The 17,500-nt window shown below is 43.9% G+C and overlaps 1 protein-coding gene across 1 annotated transcript in view; it reads right to left on the bottom strand.

Moving 5' to 3' along the window:
• Window positions 1–16,854, bottom strand: part of col5a3b (collagen, type V, alpha 3b) — a 42,475-nt gene extending 25,621 nt beyond the window's left edge. Inside the window, exons 1-5 of the mRNA XM_057331813.1 lie at window positions 16,731–16,854; window positions 9,772–9,942; window positions 9,465–9,678; window positions 9,063–9,225; window positions 8,846–8,968 (exon numbers count right to left, since the gene is read on the bottom strand). Coding sequence (XP_057187796.1) covers window positions 8,846–8,968; window positions 9,063–9,225; window positions 9,465–9,678; window positions 9,772–9,942; window positions 16,731–16,839 — 780 coding nt within the window. The 5' untranslated portion in view covers window positions 16,840–16,854. The remainder of the gene's footprint in view (window positions 1–8,845; window positions 8,969–9,062; window positions 9,226–9,464; window positions 9,679–9,771; window positions 9,943–16,730) is intronic.
• Between the last annotated feature and the right edge of the window lie 646 nt (window positions 16,855–17,500).

Here is a 17,500-nt window from a genome sequence, read left to right as displayed (position 1 = left end):
GCAGCTGACAAATACAGAGGAAAGTTTACTCTTGCTCACGCACTCTTGCACAGTTGTTCATTTTCCCACAAAATGATCGTGGATACTTTATTACAGTGTATCATTATTTGCAACCTACAGACGGTGTATGTCAAATCACACGAGATGTTTTCTTGACCACTTCAGCTTTATCATCACATAGGCTATTTGTGACTGCCACGAACGGGTTTTCCGGGGGTCATCATTTGTTTATTTTCATGTCACAGACACGAATAGCAACACTATACCAGCTTGTTTCCAACATAGGCTACTTGTGTTTGTAGAAAAACTGGACTTTGTTGCACCGTCGAGTTAGAGATTGGCGCCCTCTCTTGGCTCTAGAAGGCATTACGTTGATTACGCAGCATTAACGTGCAGTAGTAACAGTACGTAGTTCAGAGCTCGTCAGCCCAAGCTGCGCGAAAGGGCAGATCATCCCCCAGAGATAAGTGATGATTTAGACCACCAAGGAGCAGCAGCAACCAAGCTTACTGCAACCCACCCTGAGTACAATACTGCTATGCAGCTACGGCATACTTCCATAGAGTGGAGTCCCAGTCGGGAGTACGAACAACAGCGAACACCTGCCTATCCACCCAAGCTGGCATCAGAAGTTTTACAAGAAGTCCAGCAGCTTCGGCGAGATGCTGATGAACTGCAACGCCATTCGTGGGAGCGGATAAGGAAACTACAAGAGAGAAATGATAACCTGGAAGCACAGTTGAGCTTACTGGCAGTGAGTGAAGGGTCCAGGCACTATCCACAAATTACGTCTTCACCTGCTCCTCAACTCCACACCTGTACTATGCCGCCCACTACAGATGCCCATCCCCCGGCCTAGATCTAAGTTACCTCCATGTGTCGCTACAGAAGAAGCATCCAGAACAGATCGCCTACATGACCTAGAAAGTAGGCTTCAGCAGCTAGAGATGACATCGCAGCCAACTCACGCTCGACACATCCAGCGTCAGTCTTTCTCTCCAAGAACATATGACGGAGCTGACGGCAGAGGTGGCTACAGCTCAACACAGATACGTGGTCCTCATAATCAAGAGAGTACTTACAGGGGACCAGCTCCTACCATTCCAAACTTTGTTAAGCCAGATCCAAGAGAGTTCTCACGGTTGCGCATCGCTCTGGAGAACATCCTGCCACCAGACGCTACAGAGCGGTTTAAGTACCAGATTCTCGTCGACCACCTGAAGTTGGAGGAAGCACTGTTGATCGCAGACTCCTACTGCAATTCATTATACCCATTCTCAGATACTATGGAGGCGCTTAACCAGCAATACGGACAGCCCCACCAGCTGGCTCTTCAAAGGATAGCTGAACTTATGGACGGACCAAACGTTGGCAACGGGGATGTGAGGGCCTTCCGGATGTTCGCATTGAGAGTCCGCACCCTAGTGAGTATGCTTCAACAGCTGGGGAATAAAGACTATGTGGAGCTAAAGTGCGGTTCACACGTATCAAGACTGTTGTGCAAGATCCCACATGATCTACAGACCAGTTTTTGGTGGTTTGTTCATCCCCAATATATTCCCATACCCACCTTACTGGACTTATCAGAGTGGTTGGAATTTGAGTTGCAAGTTCAAGAAGACAGCACCAGGTTTTATTCCCCAGCGAGTAAGGCAGTATTCATGCAAAGGAAGGGACACCCGAGAGAAATGAGACCACCAGCTAAGACTACGAGTATCTTCCTTGGCACAGAAAAGGACAACAGTGCCCTACTAGAGAATACTCCTGAACCCAAGCCCAGTTCCAGAAATATGTTCTGCCCATATTGCGATGCTCAAGACCACTTCTCAAATGGATGTGCCAGTTTACAGAGCCTGAACAAAGATCAGAAAGTGCAATGTATACAAACAAACAAGAGGTGTTGGCGTTGTGGGCGAACTCATCCAATCGCACAGTGTAACCTCAAGACTCCATGTAAGAGTTGTAACCGGCGACACCTGTATATCCTCCATGATGTTAATGATCGGACTGTAGTTAAGACACCTGAGTTCAGACCTGTGAACGCACCATCCTCCTTCATTCCGCAGCCCTGAAGCTCAAGTTGACTGGACAACCCGAAGAGCTTGCCTTGCGTACAGTTAGACAAGACCTCCACGTCCTGCATGGTGCTTAGGTTACATTCACAGTGTCACCAGCCTCCCAACCCAAGACATCATTCAGGATTTGCCATGCCTTTACAGCCGAGACACTAGGCTTAGCGGAGCATACATATCCAATTGACAAGTTACAATGGAAATACCGCCATTTGTAGGGCTTACAGTTGCCGCCTATCGAATCTGTCCAACCCCTTCTCCTGATAGGGTCAGACTATAATCACCTCATCACCCCGGTAGAGCCTATACATTTCGATCAAGACCAGGCTAGGCTGGACCCTGCAAGGCCCCACGCAAGAGATCAAGCATCACCTTTCCAGCCAACAGTGTCTCTTCATCGCTACTACAAGTTTGGATAGTGATTTGTACAGACACGTAGAGCGACTATGGCAACTAGATGTGCTCCCTTATTGCAGCGAGAAACTCATTACCCGTTCCAGACAAGATCAAGAGGCCATTGCTATGCTCGAGTCAAAGACCACCAGAGTTACAGTGGATGGAGTAGCCAGTAGGGTTGCACGGTGTACCGGTGCTACGGTAGCATCGCGATGCTAAATCTTCAAAATACCCGCGATGCCTCTCTATTTTTGAAACGGTAGTATCGTAGTACCGTAGTTAATGTTGCATATGCGCATTAATATTTATTTGAACACTTACATCTGCCTTTTTGCAGTGTTTATCTCCAAAATGAATGTGTGTTTTGAATGTCTCGGATGAGTTAATGATTCAAATTGGCGATTTTCGAGTTTGTTAAATGATTCACTAACTCAGTGGAAAAGTGACGCCACCTACTGGCCGTTTTAGTTCTGCATTTAAAGTAAGCCTAATATTTCCCTTTATAAAGACTGCTGTATCAATTAAATTTGTCCAACATTTGAATTAGTTCCTACGTGAAAAATGATCTAGTGTACTTTAGTATTTACTACAGTAAACTACTATAACTCATAGATACTAGTGTTTTTGAGTCTTACCATAGTAAACATAAGTAAACTACAGTATTTGCTACAATTTAACCAATTAGTACAATTAATACAACAAAATATTATAGTGCAAAGTATAATACAGTTTACTATAGTAAATACAAAATGTTTCATCTAAATCTGTTTTTTTTTTGTATAGATTTGAATTATATGGCACAGCATCGTGATACTACTTGGTATCGAGATACTTCAGCTGGTATAGTATCGTAAGACATGTTTATGGTACCGTGACAACCCTAGTAGCCAGGTATGCCACACCCTTGCTGAGAGTAAAATATATGCCTCTCCTACGAGCCTCCTCAGATTCCACACTGCCTTGTCTGCGAGGAAAATAACGTCGATTAGCCAGAGATCCAGTACAAACAGCAGACTACCAGACGGCGATGGAAAGGTTAAAGGAGGCAGGATATGTTCAAGCAATACCTCCTGAGCAAGTGGATCAAGCCAAGGAGGCATGGTACATCCCACATCATATGACACACCATAATGGTAAGAATAGAGTTGTCTTCAACTGCTCATTCCAACACAGAGGGAAGAATCTTAACCAGATGCTCCTCCCTGGTCCCACTTTGGGTCCTTCCCTGATGTCTGTCCTTCTGAGATTCCGTGAACACTCCATTGCTTTAAGTAGTGATATTAGAGGAATGTTTCATCAGGTGCGACTGCTGCCCGAAGACCGCCCACTGTTGAGATTCCTCTGGAGGGACCTCGATCGATACGACCCCCCCCCAAATATACGAGTGGCAAGTACTCCCCTTTGGGACAACGTGCAGCCCTTGCTGCACAATTTACGCCCTCCAAAAGCACGTTAACGATCATAGTCTCCCATGTGAAGATGTCAGAGAAAGCATAGAGAAGTTCTTTTATGTGGACAATTTCCTTCAGAGTTTCAGTTCCCAGGAAGAAGCCCAAACACTGGCATCCAAGATGCAAGACCTCCTAGCCACAGGAGGTTTTGATTTGAGGCAATGGGCCAGTAACGTTCCTCAAGTCCTAGACAAGATCCCATCAGATGCCAAGTCAAACAGCCTGGTATTGTGGCTGACCCAAGGACAACCAGACGCTCAAGAATCCACACTAGGATTAAATTGGCACTGTACCTCTGACACCCTGACCTACAGATATTGTCCCATTGAATGCTCGGTCCCCACCATGCGACAGATCTATAAAGTCCTAGCAAGCCAGTATGATCCTCTGGGTTACATTGTCCCTTACATCACTAGAGCAAAAGTTCTGGTACAACGTCTTTGAGACAAGAAGAGGGAGTGGGACGATCCTCAACTCCCCGAGGACCTCCTCCTGGCTTGGCGAGCATGGGAGCAAGAGTTACCAGACATTCAGTACATCTCCCTTCCAAGTTGTTATGTCACTGTAAAAGCGGATCATCCTTAGAGTTTCAGAGAAATACATGTCTTCTGCTACGCTTCCAAGCTGGCTTACAGGTCAGTGGCCTACCTTCGAACGATCACCTCTGGAGGAGATATAGAGATGGCTTTCTTGACTGCCCGTTCCAGGGTCGCTCCAAAAAGGCAACAATCCATCCCTCGTCTTGAGTTGTGTGCCGCTGTGACCGGAGCACAACTAGCCAAGTTGTTGTCATCAGAGCTGAGTGTTCCCATCCATAAAGTCATGCTCTGGTCGGATTCTACCACCGTACTGCAATGGATCCAGGGTGACTCCTGTCGATTTAAGGTGTTTGTTGGCACGAGAGTCACAGAGATACAGGAGTTAACAGACCCCAAAGACTGGCACTATGTCGATTCTCAATCTAATCCTGCCGACGACATAACTAGAGGTAAGACATTAGCCGAGTTAGCCCAGACCAGCCGATGGAGTCATGGCCCATCGTTTCTCCTCCTGGCCCCAGACCAGTGGCCTCAAAGCCCTCTCCTGCATCTGCCCAGTGAAGATATAGAGATGAAACAGGTCAGGTTCTGTGGACTCACTCTTCCCATCACCAACCCAACCTTTCCTGACTGCAACCAGTTTGAGTCATATCAACAACTACTAGCTGCTACTGCCAGGGTCTGTCATGGGGCGGCTACCGAAAGGTTAACAGCTGATTATTATCGAAAAGCTGAACTAGCCCTTCTTCACAAAGCACAGAGTCAGAGTTTCCCAGCCGAGATGGCTCAGCTTAAGACAGGTAAACCCATACCAATGAACAGCCGTCTCCTGTGCCTTGTTCCAGAGTATGACAGAGATACACACCTCGTCAGAGTTGGTGGCCATCTCAGACGTATTGAGCAACTAGACGAATCTGCCATTCACCCCATAGTTCTCGACCCAAAGCATCCCCTGAGCAAGTTGATCATTCAGGACTATGACGAAAGTCTACTCCATCCAGGAGCAGAGAGTGTTCGCCGAAGTCCGTCGCAAGTACTGGATCTTGAGAGGCCGAGAGGCCATTCGGCAACACCAGAGAACATGCTTAGGTTGTAGACAGTGGAGAGGCCAGCCCAGCATCCCTAGGATGGCCGATCTACCTCCTTCTAGATTGCGATTAGGTAAACCGGCTTTCTATTCCACCGGAGTGGACTGTTTTGGGCCTTACATCATCAAGATCGGGTGAAGGCAAAAAAAACGATGGGGTATCATATTTAAGTGTCTTACCACGAGGGCTGTATACCTAGACCTACTCTACCAAATGGATACAGATTCATTCTTAATGGCACTCCGCAGATTCATCTACCGCAAGGTCAAGCCGTTCAAGGTAATTTCTGATCAGGGTACGAATTTCAGAGGGGGTGACAGAACATTACAAGAGGATTTCGCTGCCCTTCATCCCTCCCTCCAGGAACTACTGGCCAGCCAACAGATTGGCTTCAAGTTCAATCCCCCAGGTGCTCCGCACTTCGGAGGCTGTTGGGAAAGAGAGATACGATCCCTGAAAGTTGCCCTCAGATCTACTATCGGGGACCAAACGGTGACGGAGGAGGTACTACGTATTGTGTTTGTCGTAATTGAGCAATTGATCATCAACTACCTCGAGCATTGTGGCCAGTCAGACAAGTGATAAAAGTCTTGCCTGGAGAAGATGGTAGAGACGGCTGAAGTGGAAGTCAAGAAGAAAACATATCTTCGTCCAGTTTCCTGTCTCATTAGCCTCCCAGTACTACCAGACTGAACCTCCCGTAATTCTATGGCTTACTTGATAGTACCTTTTTTTTGAGTTACACATTTACAGAGAAAATGTGGAGGAGGCTATAGAAAAGCTGGACTTTGTTGTACCATAGAGTTATAGATTGGCGCCCTCTCTTGGCTCTAGAAGGCATTACGTTGATTACGCAGCATTAACGTGCAGTAGTAACAGTACGTAGTTCAGAGCTCGTCAGCCCAAGCTGCGCGAAAGTTCATCCGTTGTTATTGTTCACAGAGTGCGTTCATATACAAAACCACTCTTATAAAGAACTAAGGACTGTAAAGCCTATCAATCACCAATATATTAAAATATACTTTGTCTCTGACCGGACGACTTATGTCTGCTCAATGTCCACCGGCACCCACACTACTTCTAACTAACAGTGTGTGTGTGTGTGTGTTCATGTTTGTATATCCCGGTGGGGACCTAAACCTGAATGCACACCAACTCATGGGGACTTGTGTCACCGTGGGGACCAAAATTGAGGTCCCCAAGGGCACAAAAGCTTATAAATTGTACAGAACAATATTTTTTACAAATCTAAAAATGCAAAAAGTGTTCTATGACCTTTAGGTTTAGGGGTTGGGTTAGGGATAGGGGATAGAATATACAGTTTGTACAGTATAAAAACATTACGCCTATGGACTGTCCCCACGGGGATAGTCAACCAAAGCCTGTGAGTGAGTGTGTGTGTGTGTGTATTTACTGTATAGCCTACGGCGTAATATACTCTCCGTTTTCCCTCTGTCCCGAGGGCTGCTGCTGTGTCTCGTATTGTCCCCGGAAGACAGCTTGAAATGGAGCTCTGAAAACACCGTATATATCATTTACACACAGAAACAAGATTGTATAGTGTTGCTAATAGCTGATGTCAGTAAGCACGCTATTTAGGGCGCAGACCAAAGAAACGACGCGCTGTCACTTTCATCCGAACCAACTCAAATAGATGAGAACGATGTAAGTGGTCGCTTTTGATCATAGGAACTTCGGCCTACTTATGTGATTATTTTATGTGTCTGTGACATGAATAAACAAATGATGTGTTTAAAAACACCGTTAGAGTCTGTGTGTGTGTGTGTGTGTGTGTGTGTGTGTGCGCGCTAGTGAAACCCGCCACAGCTCAAGTACAAAAGCTTGTGATTTTACAAACGTCCTCTGCTTATACTTTCACATATAAGATCATTAATCGTTTTAACCGCGGTTTACTTCCCACCGCTGCCTCGAGCTCAACATGGCTGCGCATCAAATGTGTAACATGCTCATTCTCCCCGTTATACGTGTTGTGTGAAATCTCCCCGCACCGGGGCTATTTTTAAATTTAAGGCTTATTAAAATAATGGGCGGGAAACTATAGAGATCCGATCAGTTATCCAGATGTGGAAGCCACTTGATGACAAGTGTAAACGCGCTGTGTCCTGATTGTCTGAAGATCCGATCTGCTTGTTCGGATCACCGAGATCGCATGTTAAAGCCAAGTGTAAACGCACCCTTATTCTCTTGAGAAGTGACGGCCGCTGCTGCTGATCATGCATCCAACAGAAGCGCAAGTGAAACGATTAGCATTCACTTGATTATTGTTTTAAAACGCTGAGATGTGTATCATATTAAACAACAGTTCAACATGTTCTCGTTTCAATCCCACATCATTGTGTAAAGTCTGAGATAAACAGACTGACGTCAAAAAACTAAACCAGCTTCTGCTACTACTCCATCTAACAATAAACACTTTCAACTTTTTATATCATGTTATTAAAGTGATTTTACTCACACTTCCGGGGAACACAAAAGAAGATATTTTGAAGAATGTACTGGACCCCATTCACTTCTATTGTACGGACACAAAACCGATGCAAGTGAATGGGAGCCAGTCAACAACATTCTTCAAAATATCCTCTTTTGTGTTCTGCGGAAGTGCGAGTAAATGATGACAGAATTTTCATTTTGGGGTGAACTGTCACTTTTAGCCATGTATTCGAGTACACGAAATATAATCAAATGTAATATATACAGAAAACATGAAGAGTTTCCTTCCAAAATGAGATAACTCCATTTTTAAAAATGTTCAAAAATCATGTTTTTTATTGTGTTTCATTGTGTTAGTTCGGCTTAAATCAAAACAAAGCAACTGCAGTTTGATTGATATTCATTGAAATGCACAATAAAAAACATGATTTTTGAAAAACGGATTATCTCATTTTGGAGCCAAACTCTTCAAACATACTTTTATATTTGTCTTCATATATAGTTCACATAAACAAATCTAAGCTAAACAGCCAATCAGAGTGCTCTCTCTCACTGACTCAACACAAAAGTGACTCAAAAACCTCTGCATTACATCAGTGAGATCATCTAGAATAGACAAACAAGCCGACCAAGGTGTAATTGGCACACCAACACAAACATGTTTTCAGCTCGTCAAGGCTCTGAACATTGGCCGTGTGTTCGTGTGTGATGTAGCTGCAGGGCGTGTGTCAGAACATCATGTTTAACAGTGTTCAACCAACTGAGCCAAAGAAATGAGATGAATACTAATGACAGAGACACCACCCAATCATTCACATTCATTCAAGACATCATGTGGGCGGGGTTACCTCCACAGGGTCCAGTGATAGGCTGTTATAAAGAAGGGCGGAGTCACAGTCAGGAATGTAGGCGTGGCAGTAATTGGCTGCAGCTCTTGGGTCCGGAGCGATCAACAACTGCTGAATCTCTCCCTACACACATTTACAAACAGATCTATTTACACACAGACACACACACGCACACTCACACACACACACACACACACACGCACACACACTCACTCACCTCAAACACTTCTTCATCCAGGAGTCTGGTGCCGAACACAGTCACTCCCTCAGTGCTGACCTTAGGATTCTCACCTCTGGGGAGGTCAAGGGTCGCCACCTCCTGACAGTCCAGAAAGAGCGTGACCTTCTGACCTTCCACACTGTACGCCAGTCTGTGCCACCTTTGAGATCACAGTCAGATCTTTACTTGTGTGATGTCACATGCCGTCTGTGGGACAGTACAACCACACTACAGCAGAAACATCACGAGGTGTCAGGAGGTCAATGGATGAAATATCACAACTGATCAGTGCTCAGAAATCACTAGATATTCATGACAGCGGCATATGATGGTTAAGTGTGTGAATGAGGAGTGGAGTCGGACGGGTGTCGACATTAAAATAACACCAGCGTGACTCACTTGCCATCGGCCAGGTTGAACTTTTTGAAGACAGGGTAGAGGTCAGGGGTGGGCTGACCGTTGTGGTCTTCATAAAGAAAGACGGGAGAGCGTCCGAGCTCGACACCCAACTGCTGCACACCCTCACCGTTGTACACCGAGAGGAGAAAACACTGAGCGCCGCGTCTCGCCCGCACCGTCACCATCACTGAGAAGTCCACAGGAAACTCTGAGTCTGAAACACACACACACAGGTTTAATCCACACAGAACTCTGTGTGTGTGTGTGTGTGTGCGTGTGTGTGTGCGTGTGTGTGTGTAGTACATGCCTGGGAAAAGCTGTTTGGTGGGGATGCTAACTTGAATTTTTTTGTCAATCTTATACGCGAGATCCGCCTCCTCTGAGCCCTGCCTGCTTACACAAAGCCCCGCTTCCAACGACACGCCCTCCATGGAATCCGATAGGTCCAAAGTCTTCAGTACATCAATGGGATTGGTTGCTGGAGACAACAGTGTCATAAATGTCATGATCATTTACATTTATATTCATTCAGCAGATGCTTTTCACAAAGACAAACATCACCTACTGTATCCTTTATCACATGAGTCAAGAGTACAGTGTGTGTGTGTGTGTGGGAAGGGTAAACCCTACGGTATGGGGACAAAATGTCCCCACAAAGATGGCAATATCCAAAATCCTAAAATCCTTGTCCTTGTCCTTGTGGGGACATTTTTTTGTCCCCATGAGGAAACAAGCTTATAAATCATACAGAATGAACTTTTGTGAAAATGTAAAAGAGCAGACAGTTGTGTGTGATTGTTAGGGTTAGGGGTAGTGAAAGTGAAGTGAAAGTGACCTATGAGTCAGATATGGTGACCCATACCCGAAATGTGACCTCTGCATTTAACCCATCCAGAGAGTAGTGAACACACGCACAGCAAGTGGTGACCACACGTACACGTACACCTGGAGCAGTGGGCAGCTATCACTGCAGCGCCCGGGGGCAAGTAGGGGTCAGGTGCCTTGCTCAAGGGCACCTCAGTCGTTACCCACCGGCCCTGAAGATCGAACCGGCAACCTTCTGGTTACGAGTCCGACTCTCTAACCATTAGGCCACGACTGCCCTACGACTTCCCTACCCACGACTGGGTAGGGAATATGATATACAGTTTGTACAGTATAAAAACCATTGCGTCTATGGAATGTCCCCATAAAACATGGAAACCCAACATGCGTGTGTGTGAGCGTGCGTGCGGTCCTGTAAAAATCTCTCTTTGTGACATGTTTTTCTGTGGTCATCATGAGGAAAACTGTTTATAAATCAATGTTTTTTCATGTAAAAATAAAAGAAAGTTTTCTGCAGTTTTGTGTCAAAAGTCAGCATGACTATGGAAAGTAGATTTAAAACATGAAAACACAACATGTGTGTGTGTGTGTAGCAGCTGCAGGTCTAGACTGCTCACGTGTCTGTCAGTCCTGCTGCTTGTGTAATACCTGCATCTGCCCGACACATTTACCACACGCACGCACGCACCTCATTGAAGTCTTAGACATGCCATGAAGCACACTTGCGCACGCACACACACACACGTTAAATTTTGTTCTCTAAATAAGGACTTTATCATATAAAACTTTACAACAGAGGACGTCATTGAATGACCCTAAAAAGACATTTTAAATACATTTTTCACAATAGTGTACACACACACACACGCACACACGCACGTACACACGCACGTACACACGCACACACGCACGTACACACGCACACACGCACGTACACACGCACACACGCACTCACACACGCACACACGCACGCACGCACGCACGCACACACACACACACACACACCATCAGAACATTTTAACTCACTTTAAAGGGGTCATATGTTGTGAACACGTGTTTTTCTGTGTCTTTGGTGTGTTATAAGTTGCTCATGCGTGTATTAGACACATAAAATTGCAGAAATGAAAGTATGGGAACAAAAGAGTCATTCTATGTAAAAGACTTGAATAACACAGACAACACAACCTTCAGATCAAAGACACAGACAGTGTGTGCGTGCGTGTTTCTGGGATGCAGATGTGAATGACTATAAGAGAATGAATTAATGAATTCAGTCCAGATGTTCAGACGTTTAAAGTTCGTGTTTTTGTAAAAGACCTCATTAACGCACACACACACACACACGCACGCACGCACGCACACACACACACACACACACACACACACACACTATAGAGAAACAGAGCAGAAGATGAATGGATGTTTGAAACATTATGAGACACTTTCTTCTGATCCATCATAAACCCTTGACCTTTGACCTTAGAGTCACACATGACCTGCAGGTGACATCACATCTCTAGTGTTCACAATCACACAAACCATATCATTCAAAAAATACATGTGAATTCTGCTGTCACCACAACATATTAACATTGATTATTTAAACAACGAAAAAAACCATAAATATCCTAAAAGCACCACAACAAAGTCGCCCACCAGCGCCAGCATTTCTGATTATTTTCACAAGAACATTTTCTTCTGTAAATATATGAACACACACACCATATTGATAACTTCACATATCATCAGTTCTTATGTGTCTCATGATGAAATCATAAGAAAACTAGTCATGACAAGCGAGCACCAGTGAGACTCAGTGAGGTTACTGACGTGTTAGAATGCAACACTGATTTCTGTTTCTCTTGCTTTCCAATCACAAAATAAGCTTGAAACATGAATGGATGATGGATGTTTGAAGCCCTGTGTAAGAAGAGAACATGACGGCATATTAATATCAACGGATCTATTTGCGTTCAGACACACACATTAGGGTAGAGTCAACGGTGAGAGAGGTTTTATATTTTACACCGTGACAGACGTGGCATTCACACCTGACTCAACACATCCCAACATGAACAATCTGCTGCTTTACCTACGAGCATGAATGACATGATGGAGTGTGAATGATGATGACAGAACGGTTGGTTCTTCAGGTCCCGACAGAGATCTGTGAAAGACCATGAATCAAGGAAACGTCAGCGAGTCAGGGGTGAAAGGTCAATGACGAAGAACACCGGACCGCAGATAAGAGCTCAGTCTCCAGTGTTTTCTCCAGTCAGATCTCACCTGGCGCTCACACACAGTCCGTGAGAGAAACTGAGAAAAACCACCTGAGGTCCCACCTGACAAACATGCTGAAGCTTGTGTGAAAAACTCTCATCTCCTCATTCTGCTGCTGGGATTTTAAATACCAATAACATCTAAACAACCAATCACATGCATTCCTTATGATGTGCAGGGCCGGACTGAGAAGGGTGATCATGAACACATGATTTTAAATAGTGGGGGGCCCCGAAAACAACTCAAGCCCAGGGGCCCCCCAGCCCCCACTATTTAAAACCATGTGTTTGTTAGCATTAGTAAATGTTTTGACTAACCATGACACTTGTTCATTGGTTTACACGTTTATAATGCTTGTTTTGACAGTGGGAGCCACAAGTGGTGCGTTTATAGCGTGTAAGAAGTTTCAAACATATTAAATGTAAAATCCAATCAACATTACAATATCAAGGGGACTAATATAGTTTTTTGACGTAATCATAAAGCCCTACCATTATGTATTTTAACATTAAAGTTAAACTTATTGATTCATAATAAGTAAACTACTAAAAAGGAACAAATGTGTGTGTTCTCCCTGTATTTCTGGAGGATATTGAGAGATTATACGTCTCGGATCTAAAATGTGGGAACCCCTTCATTAACATGAAACCAACAATGAACGATACAGTTGTCAGCATTTATTAATCTATTAATCTTGTTTATTGTTAGTTAATGCCAAATACAGTTGTTCATGTTAGTTCATGGTGCATGTTCAATGTTTTTAAAAATATTTGTAAATACTGAAAATGAAGATTAATGCAGTCTAATCTGTAATCTAATGCTTAACTAATGTTAACAAATGCAACAGTGTAAAGTTTGCAAAACTGCGCGAACAGATTGCGAAAGCGTGGGCACAGATTATGAATTTGTGGGTACAGATTTCAAAAACTGAGGGGACGGTTTTGTAAACTGTGGAAACGAATTACGAAACTGTGGCCACGGATTTGAGGGTCTTGTTTTTTTTTCTCCGAGGGGTGACCAGACGGGCTCCGTATAAAAGCAAAGAAAGTGTAATAAGAACAACAACAGCTAGTAGAGACTCTACTGCGTCTACCTGTCGATGAAACCATCTGTCGGACACCGACTGTGAGGAGCGAGCGTCAATGGAAAACGCGGAGTGGGATCTGTTCGGACCTTCAGTGGTGTGATAAGAGAACGTTTTTCGCGGGGATGTGAATCCTCTCTACTCTATTTCGACTACCAGAGGGCGCCAGCCTGTGAGGGCAAACGGGCAGCGGCTCAAGCCACAGAGCCACCCCGTGAACGCGCTCCCGTCGGTCCGGGAGTTTCAAAGGAGAAATAACTGAAATACGGGAAAATAACTAAACGTGAGGGTGGCGGGAGATGGGTGTGAAAACGGGAGTGTTGACAGGTATGCTCTGGACTCTCTGCCTAAAGATCAAGGTGTGGTGCCATGGGTAAATCATCAGTCCATTCTACTAAATGCTGTTCTTTCGCGTTCTTGTCTCTCAGTTTTTTCTTGAATGTTTAGCGCTGCACTGCGATTGCGCTTGTCAGTCATTAGAACAGCGTCTTAATGAGCAGACGGGTTTCAACTGCGGTAAACGTGACGGATAGAATCCACAAATGACCAATCAGGAAACGCCAACATGACTGACGGAAAGTTTAGCCAATTAAACGACATCATTCCTTACATAAGGCAGTGCTATTGAATCGTGCTAGACCAATGAACAAAGTTGAAATGAAAAATAAAATGACAAATTAAATAACAACAACATCACATGTCATAGATGTAGCAGAAAGATGTGATTTTAACTTTAAGTCAAAAGTGTATCAAGTTTGTGCAGTTCTATGTGGATGGGTAAACTGTTCCGGAGTTTAGGTGCGGCTTCCACAAAAGTCCTGGATTTCAGTTAACAGACTCTGATTGGCAGATCTAAGACTTCTTCCCGGATGGTGTTCACGCAGCAGATCAGAAAGATAAGGTGGAGCAAGACCATTGAAACTTTTCAAAACAAGCAAAAGCAGTTGAACTCAATTCTCGAGCGGACATTAAAACAGGAGTGACATGTTCACGTTAGAAACACCAGTTTAAGGTCTTGCAGCCGCATTTTGGACAATTTGTAGTCTGGACAATGAAGAGTTATTTATACCCAGATAAAGGGAATTACAGTAGTCTTTTCTAGAAGAAATGAAAGCATGAATCGCGGTGTCAAAGTTTTTAAAAGAAAGAAAGGACTTCACTTTGGCCAGCACTCTTCATTCAACTGAATTTAAGTGCACAGAAGTTTTTACACATGAAAGATAGCTGACGATGATCTACAGTCTTATCAATATTCTTGTGCCCTGAAGGGTTGACAGTCTAGTAAATGCCAGCGGGATGTTTTTCATCGGTTTCATCGTCTGTCTGAAGAAATACACGCGTCAACAAGCCATGTGAATCAATTTACTGTTCAAATGATAACAAATACATCCAATGGAAAGAAACTTACTATTCTCTACTTACTTAGTATTTGTTGTCTTGTTTTCCAGTACACATGACTAAACATTCTCAAATCAACATACATTTACTTGACTTCATAGATTATTATCAAAAGAATATTAAGTTCGAGGGAAACTTTGGAAAATTCTGCCGTGAATCCAAGCGCAGAAGGTCAGTTGAGTTGCTGTCTACAGACGGGAGTCAGAAAGCTCCTGAACCTCATTGAAACCATCTTTATTTGCGTAGCGAAGATGAACGCATGTCCAATGACTTGAGGGCGAGTCATTCATGGCAGAATTTTCATTTTCAGCAGAGTTCCCTTTTAAGCTTGTCTAAAAAATATATCAAAACTTCTGCCAATGTAAGACAAAACACTTGAATGAGGTTTATACTTTTTTACTCCATCGGCATAATCTGACTTCATTTTAATGACATTTTCAGAAAATTAAATTGTTATCTTGAATATTCAGACATTTATGCTGGAAAACAAGACAATTCATTCTTTGCAGTAAATGTTTGTTTTTTTAAGTATGAAATGAGAAACTGGATGCATTAACTACTACAAACCAACAAAAGTTTGCTCACTAGCAACGCAAAGGTTGTGGGCGACTAGCAGTGGCTCATTCATTGCAATGGAAACTCAGCTATCTCCGGTGACACGAGCGACATTGACCGGTGGCGACAGGAAGTGGGCGTGTCTAGCTACAATGTTGCGAATTGTTAAACTTTAAGCAAATAATGAGCAACTTTCGGGAGCGACTACCAATATGAGCTCACGTCATCCTTCTCTGGTCAGTTAGGCTGTGTTCACATTTGGCGTCTTTTTTGACAAGAACAAGTCGACAAGGATGCTTTTTTAGACAAAAAAGCTGGCATCAGTGAGGTTACAAAAACATGGTTTACTCCATCAGATTCTAATGTAAAACAGCAAACGTGAACACAACGTTACTGCAGTGTGTGTTTATAACTGTTACTAGAGCAACCAAAGCTAGGAACGCCTTCCAAAGACTTCCTAACAAGAGACTGGCGACACAGCCGCTGGCGGTGTAAGTACAGCTTAGGATAAAAGCGTCTGCAGATCCACTCATGTAAATGTAGATAACTGCAAAATGACACAATACTAACGTACTAAAATAGTAAATGATGAATCACGTCATGCTGCTCTCATGAATCATGTCTGTTTTATGTCGTGATAGAAGCTTTGATGTTTAAAACACATAATAACCTTAATTAACTGCTTCACACACACAGAAGTGAGGAGCAGGTGTGTGTGTGGTGTTAAGAGGGTTGTCCACCTCATGTGACCCTAAAGTATTAAAGGTCAAGGTACGGGAGCCATGACACCACACACACAATCACCATCTGATTATGACATCACAGGACTGACGTCTCTGAGATCACACACACATCAGATGAGATCAGTAAAACATCTGAACATGAGATATTCATGAAACCCCCGAACACACAACCACTGGACACTTTTCAATCCCATGAGGCCGTGCGAGCTGATAGAAGCCGCTAGGTCAAAACCTGAGCTGAGCAACTCTACAAAAGACACGAGCACTAGAAAAATCCCTAACAACCCCGGACTTAAAGATGATTTCCAGGAAAAGATGAGACAGGGTCAAGGGTCAACAGTAAGATGTCAGATGTGGTGTACATGTAGGAATACTACACACCTTCAGCACACACTACAGCACACGACACAGAAGGATTCTTCAGCCTGAAGGGATTCGTTACTTTAATGAAACACACACACGCCTGCTGCTTTAAAGAGAACTCTTTCATCCTCCCGCCATGTGTTTCTTTCTTCTTCAGAACACAACAACGTCCATCATCCAACAACACTGAACTCCATGACTTCCACAAAACCACTGAGACATTTCTCAAAATATCTTCTCTCGTGTTCCACTGAAGAAAGAGTTTTGATTTTTTTTCCGGTGAACTTTCACTTTAATAGAGACGCAGACGGCAGTGATGTGGAGCACAGCGGACAGTTTCAGACCTGCTGGGAATGTGCTGGAAAATCTGTCTGTCAGCAGATTCATTCTCTGTGGAGAAGACATGAAACCATCTAAACCCAAAGATGTGACCAACATGCTCTCTCTGTGTTGTGTTTTATGGATCAGCATCACAGTCACAAGTTCTGTTAGACATGTACACATCCATGACTTCATGACAATAAAGCAGAACCAGACAGACGATGAGAAGCAGCTGCTGAAGATCACTTCCAGACCTTCAGTGCACAAAACAATCATCTGAAGAACTCATGCAAACCTCACCAACACATGAACAATCGTCTGAAGAACTCATGCAAACCTCACCAACACATGAACAATCATCTGAAGAACTCATGCAAACCTCACCAACACATGAACAATCATCTGAAGAACTCATGCAAACCTCACCAACACATGAACAATCGTCTGAAGAACTCATGCAAACCTCA

This window comes from Triplophysa rosa, linkage group LG4, assembly GCF_024868665.1.
Source record: "Triplophysa rosa linkage group LG4, Trosa_1v2, whole genome shotgun sequence".
Lineage (NCBI taxonomy): Eukaryota > Metazoa > Chordata > Actinopteri > Cypriniformes > Nemacheilidae > Triplophysa > Triplophysa rosa.
Note: the sequence above shows the minus strand (reverse complement) of the source record. Positions and strands in the feature narration are given on the sequence as shown.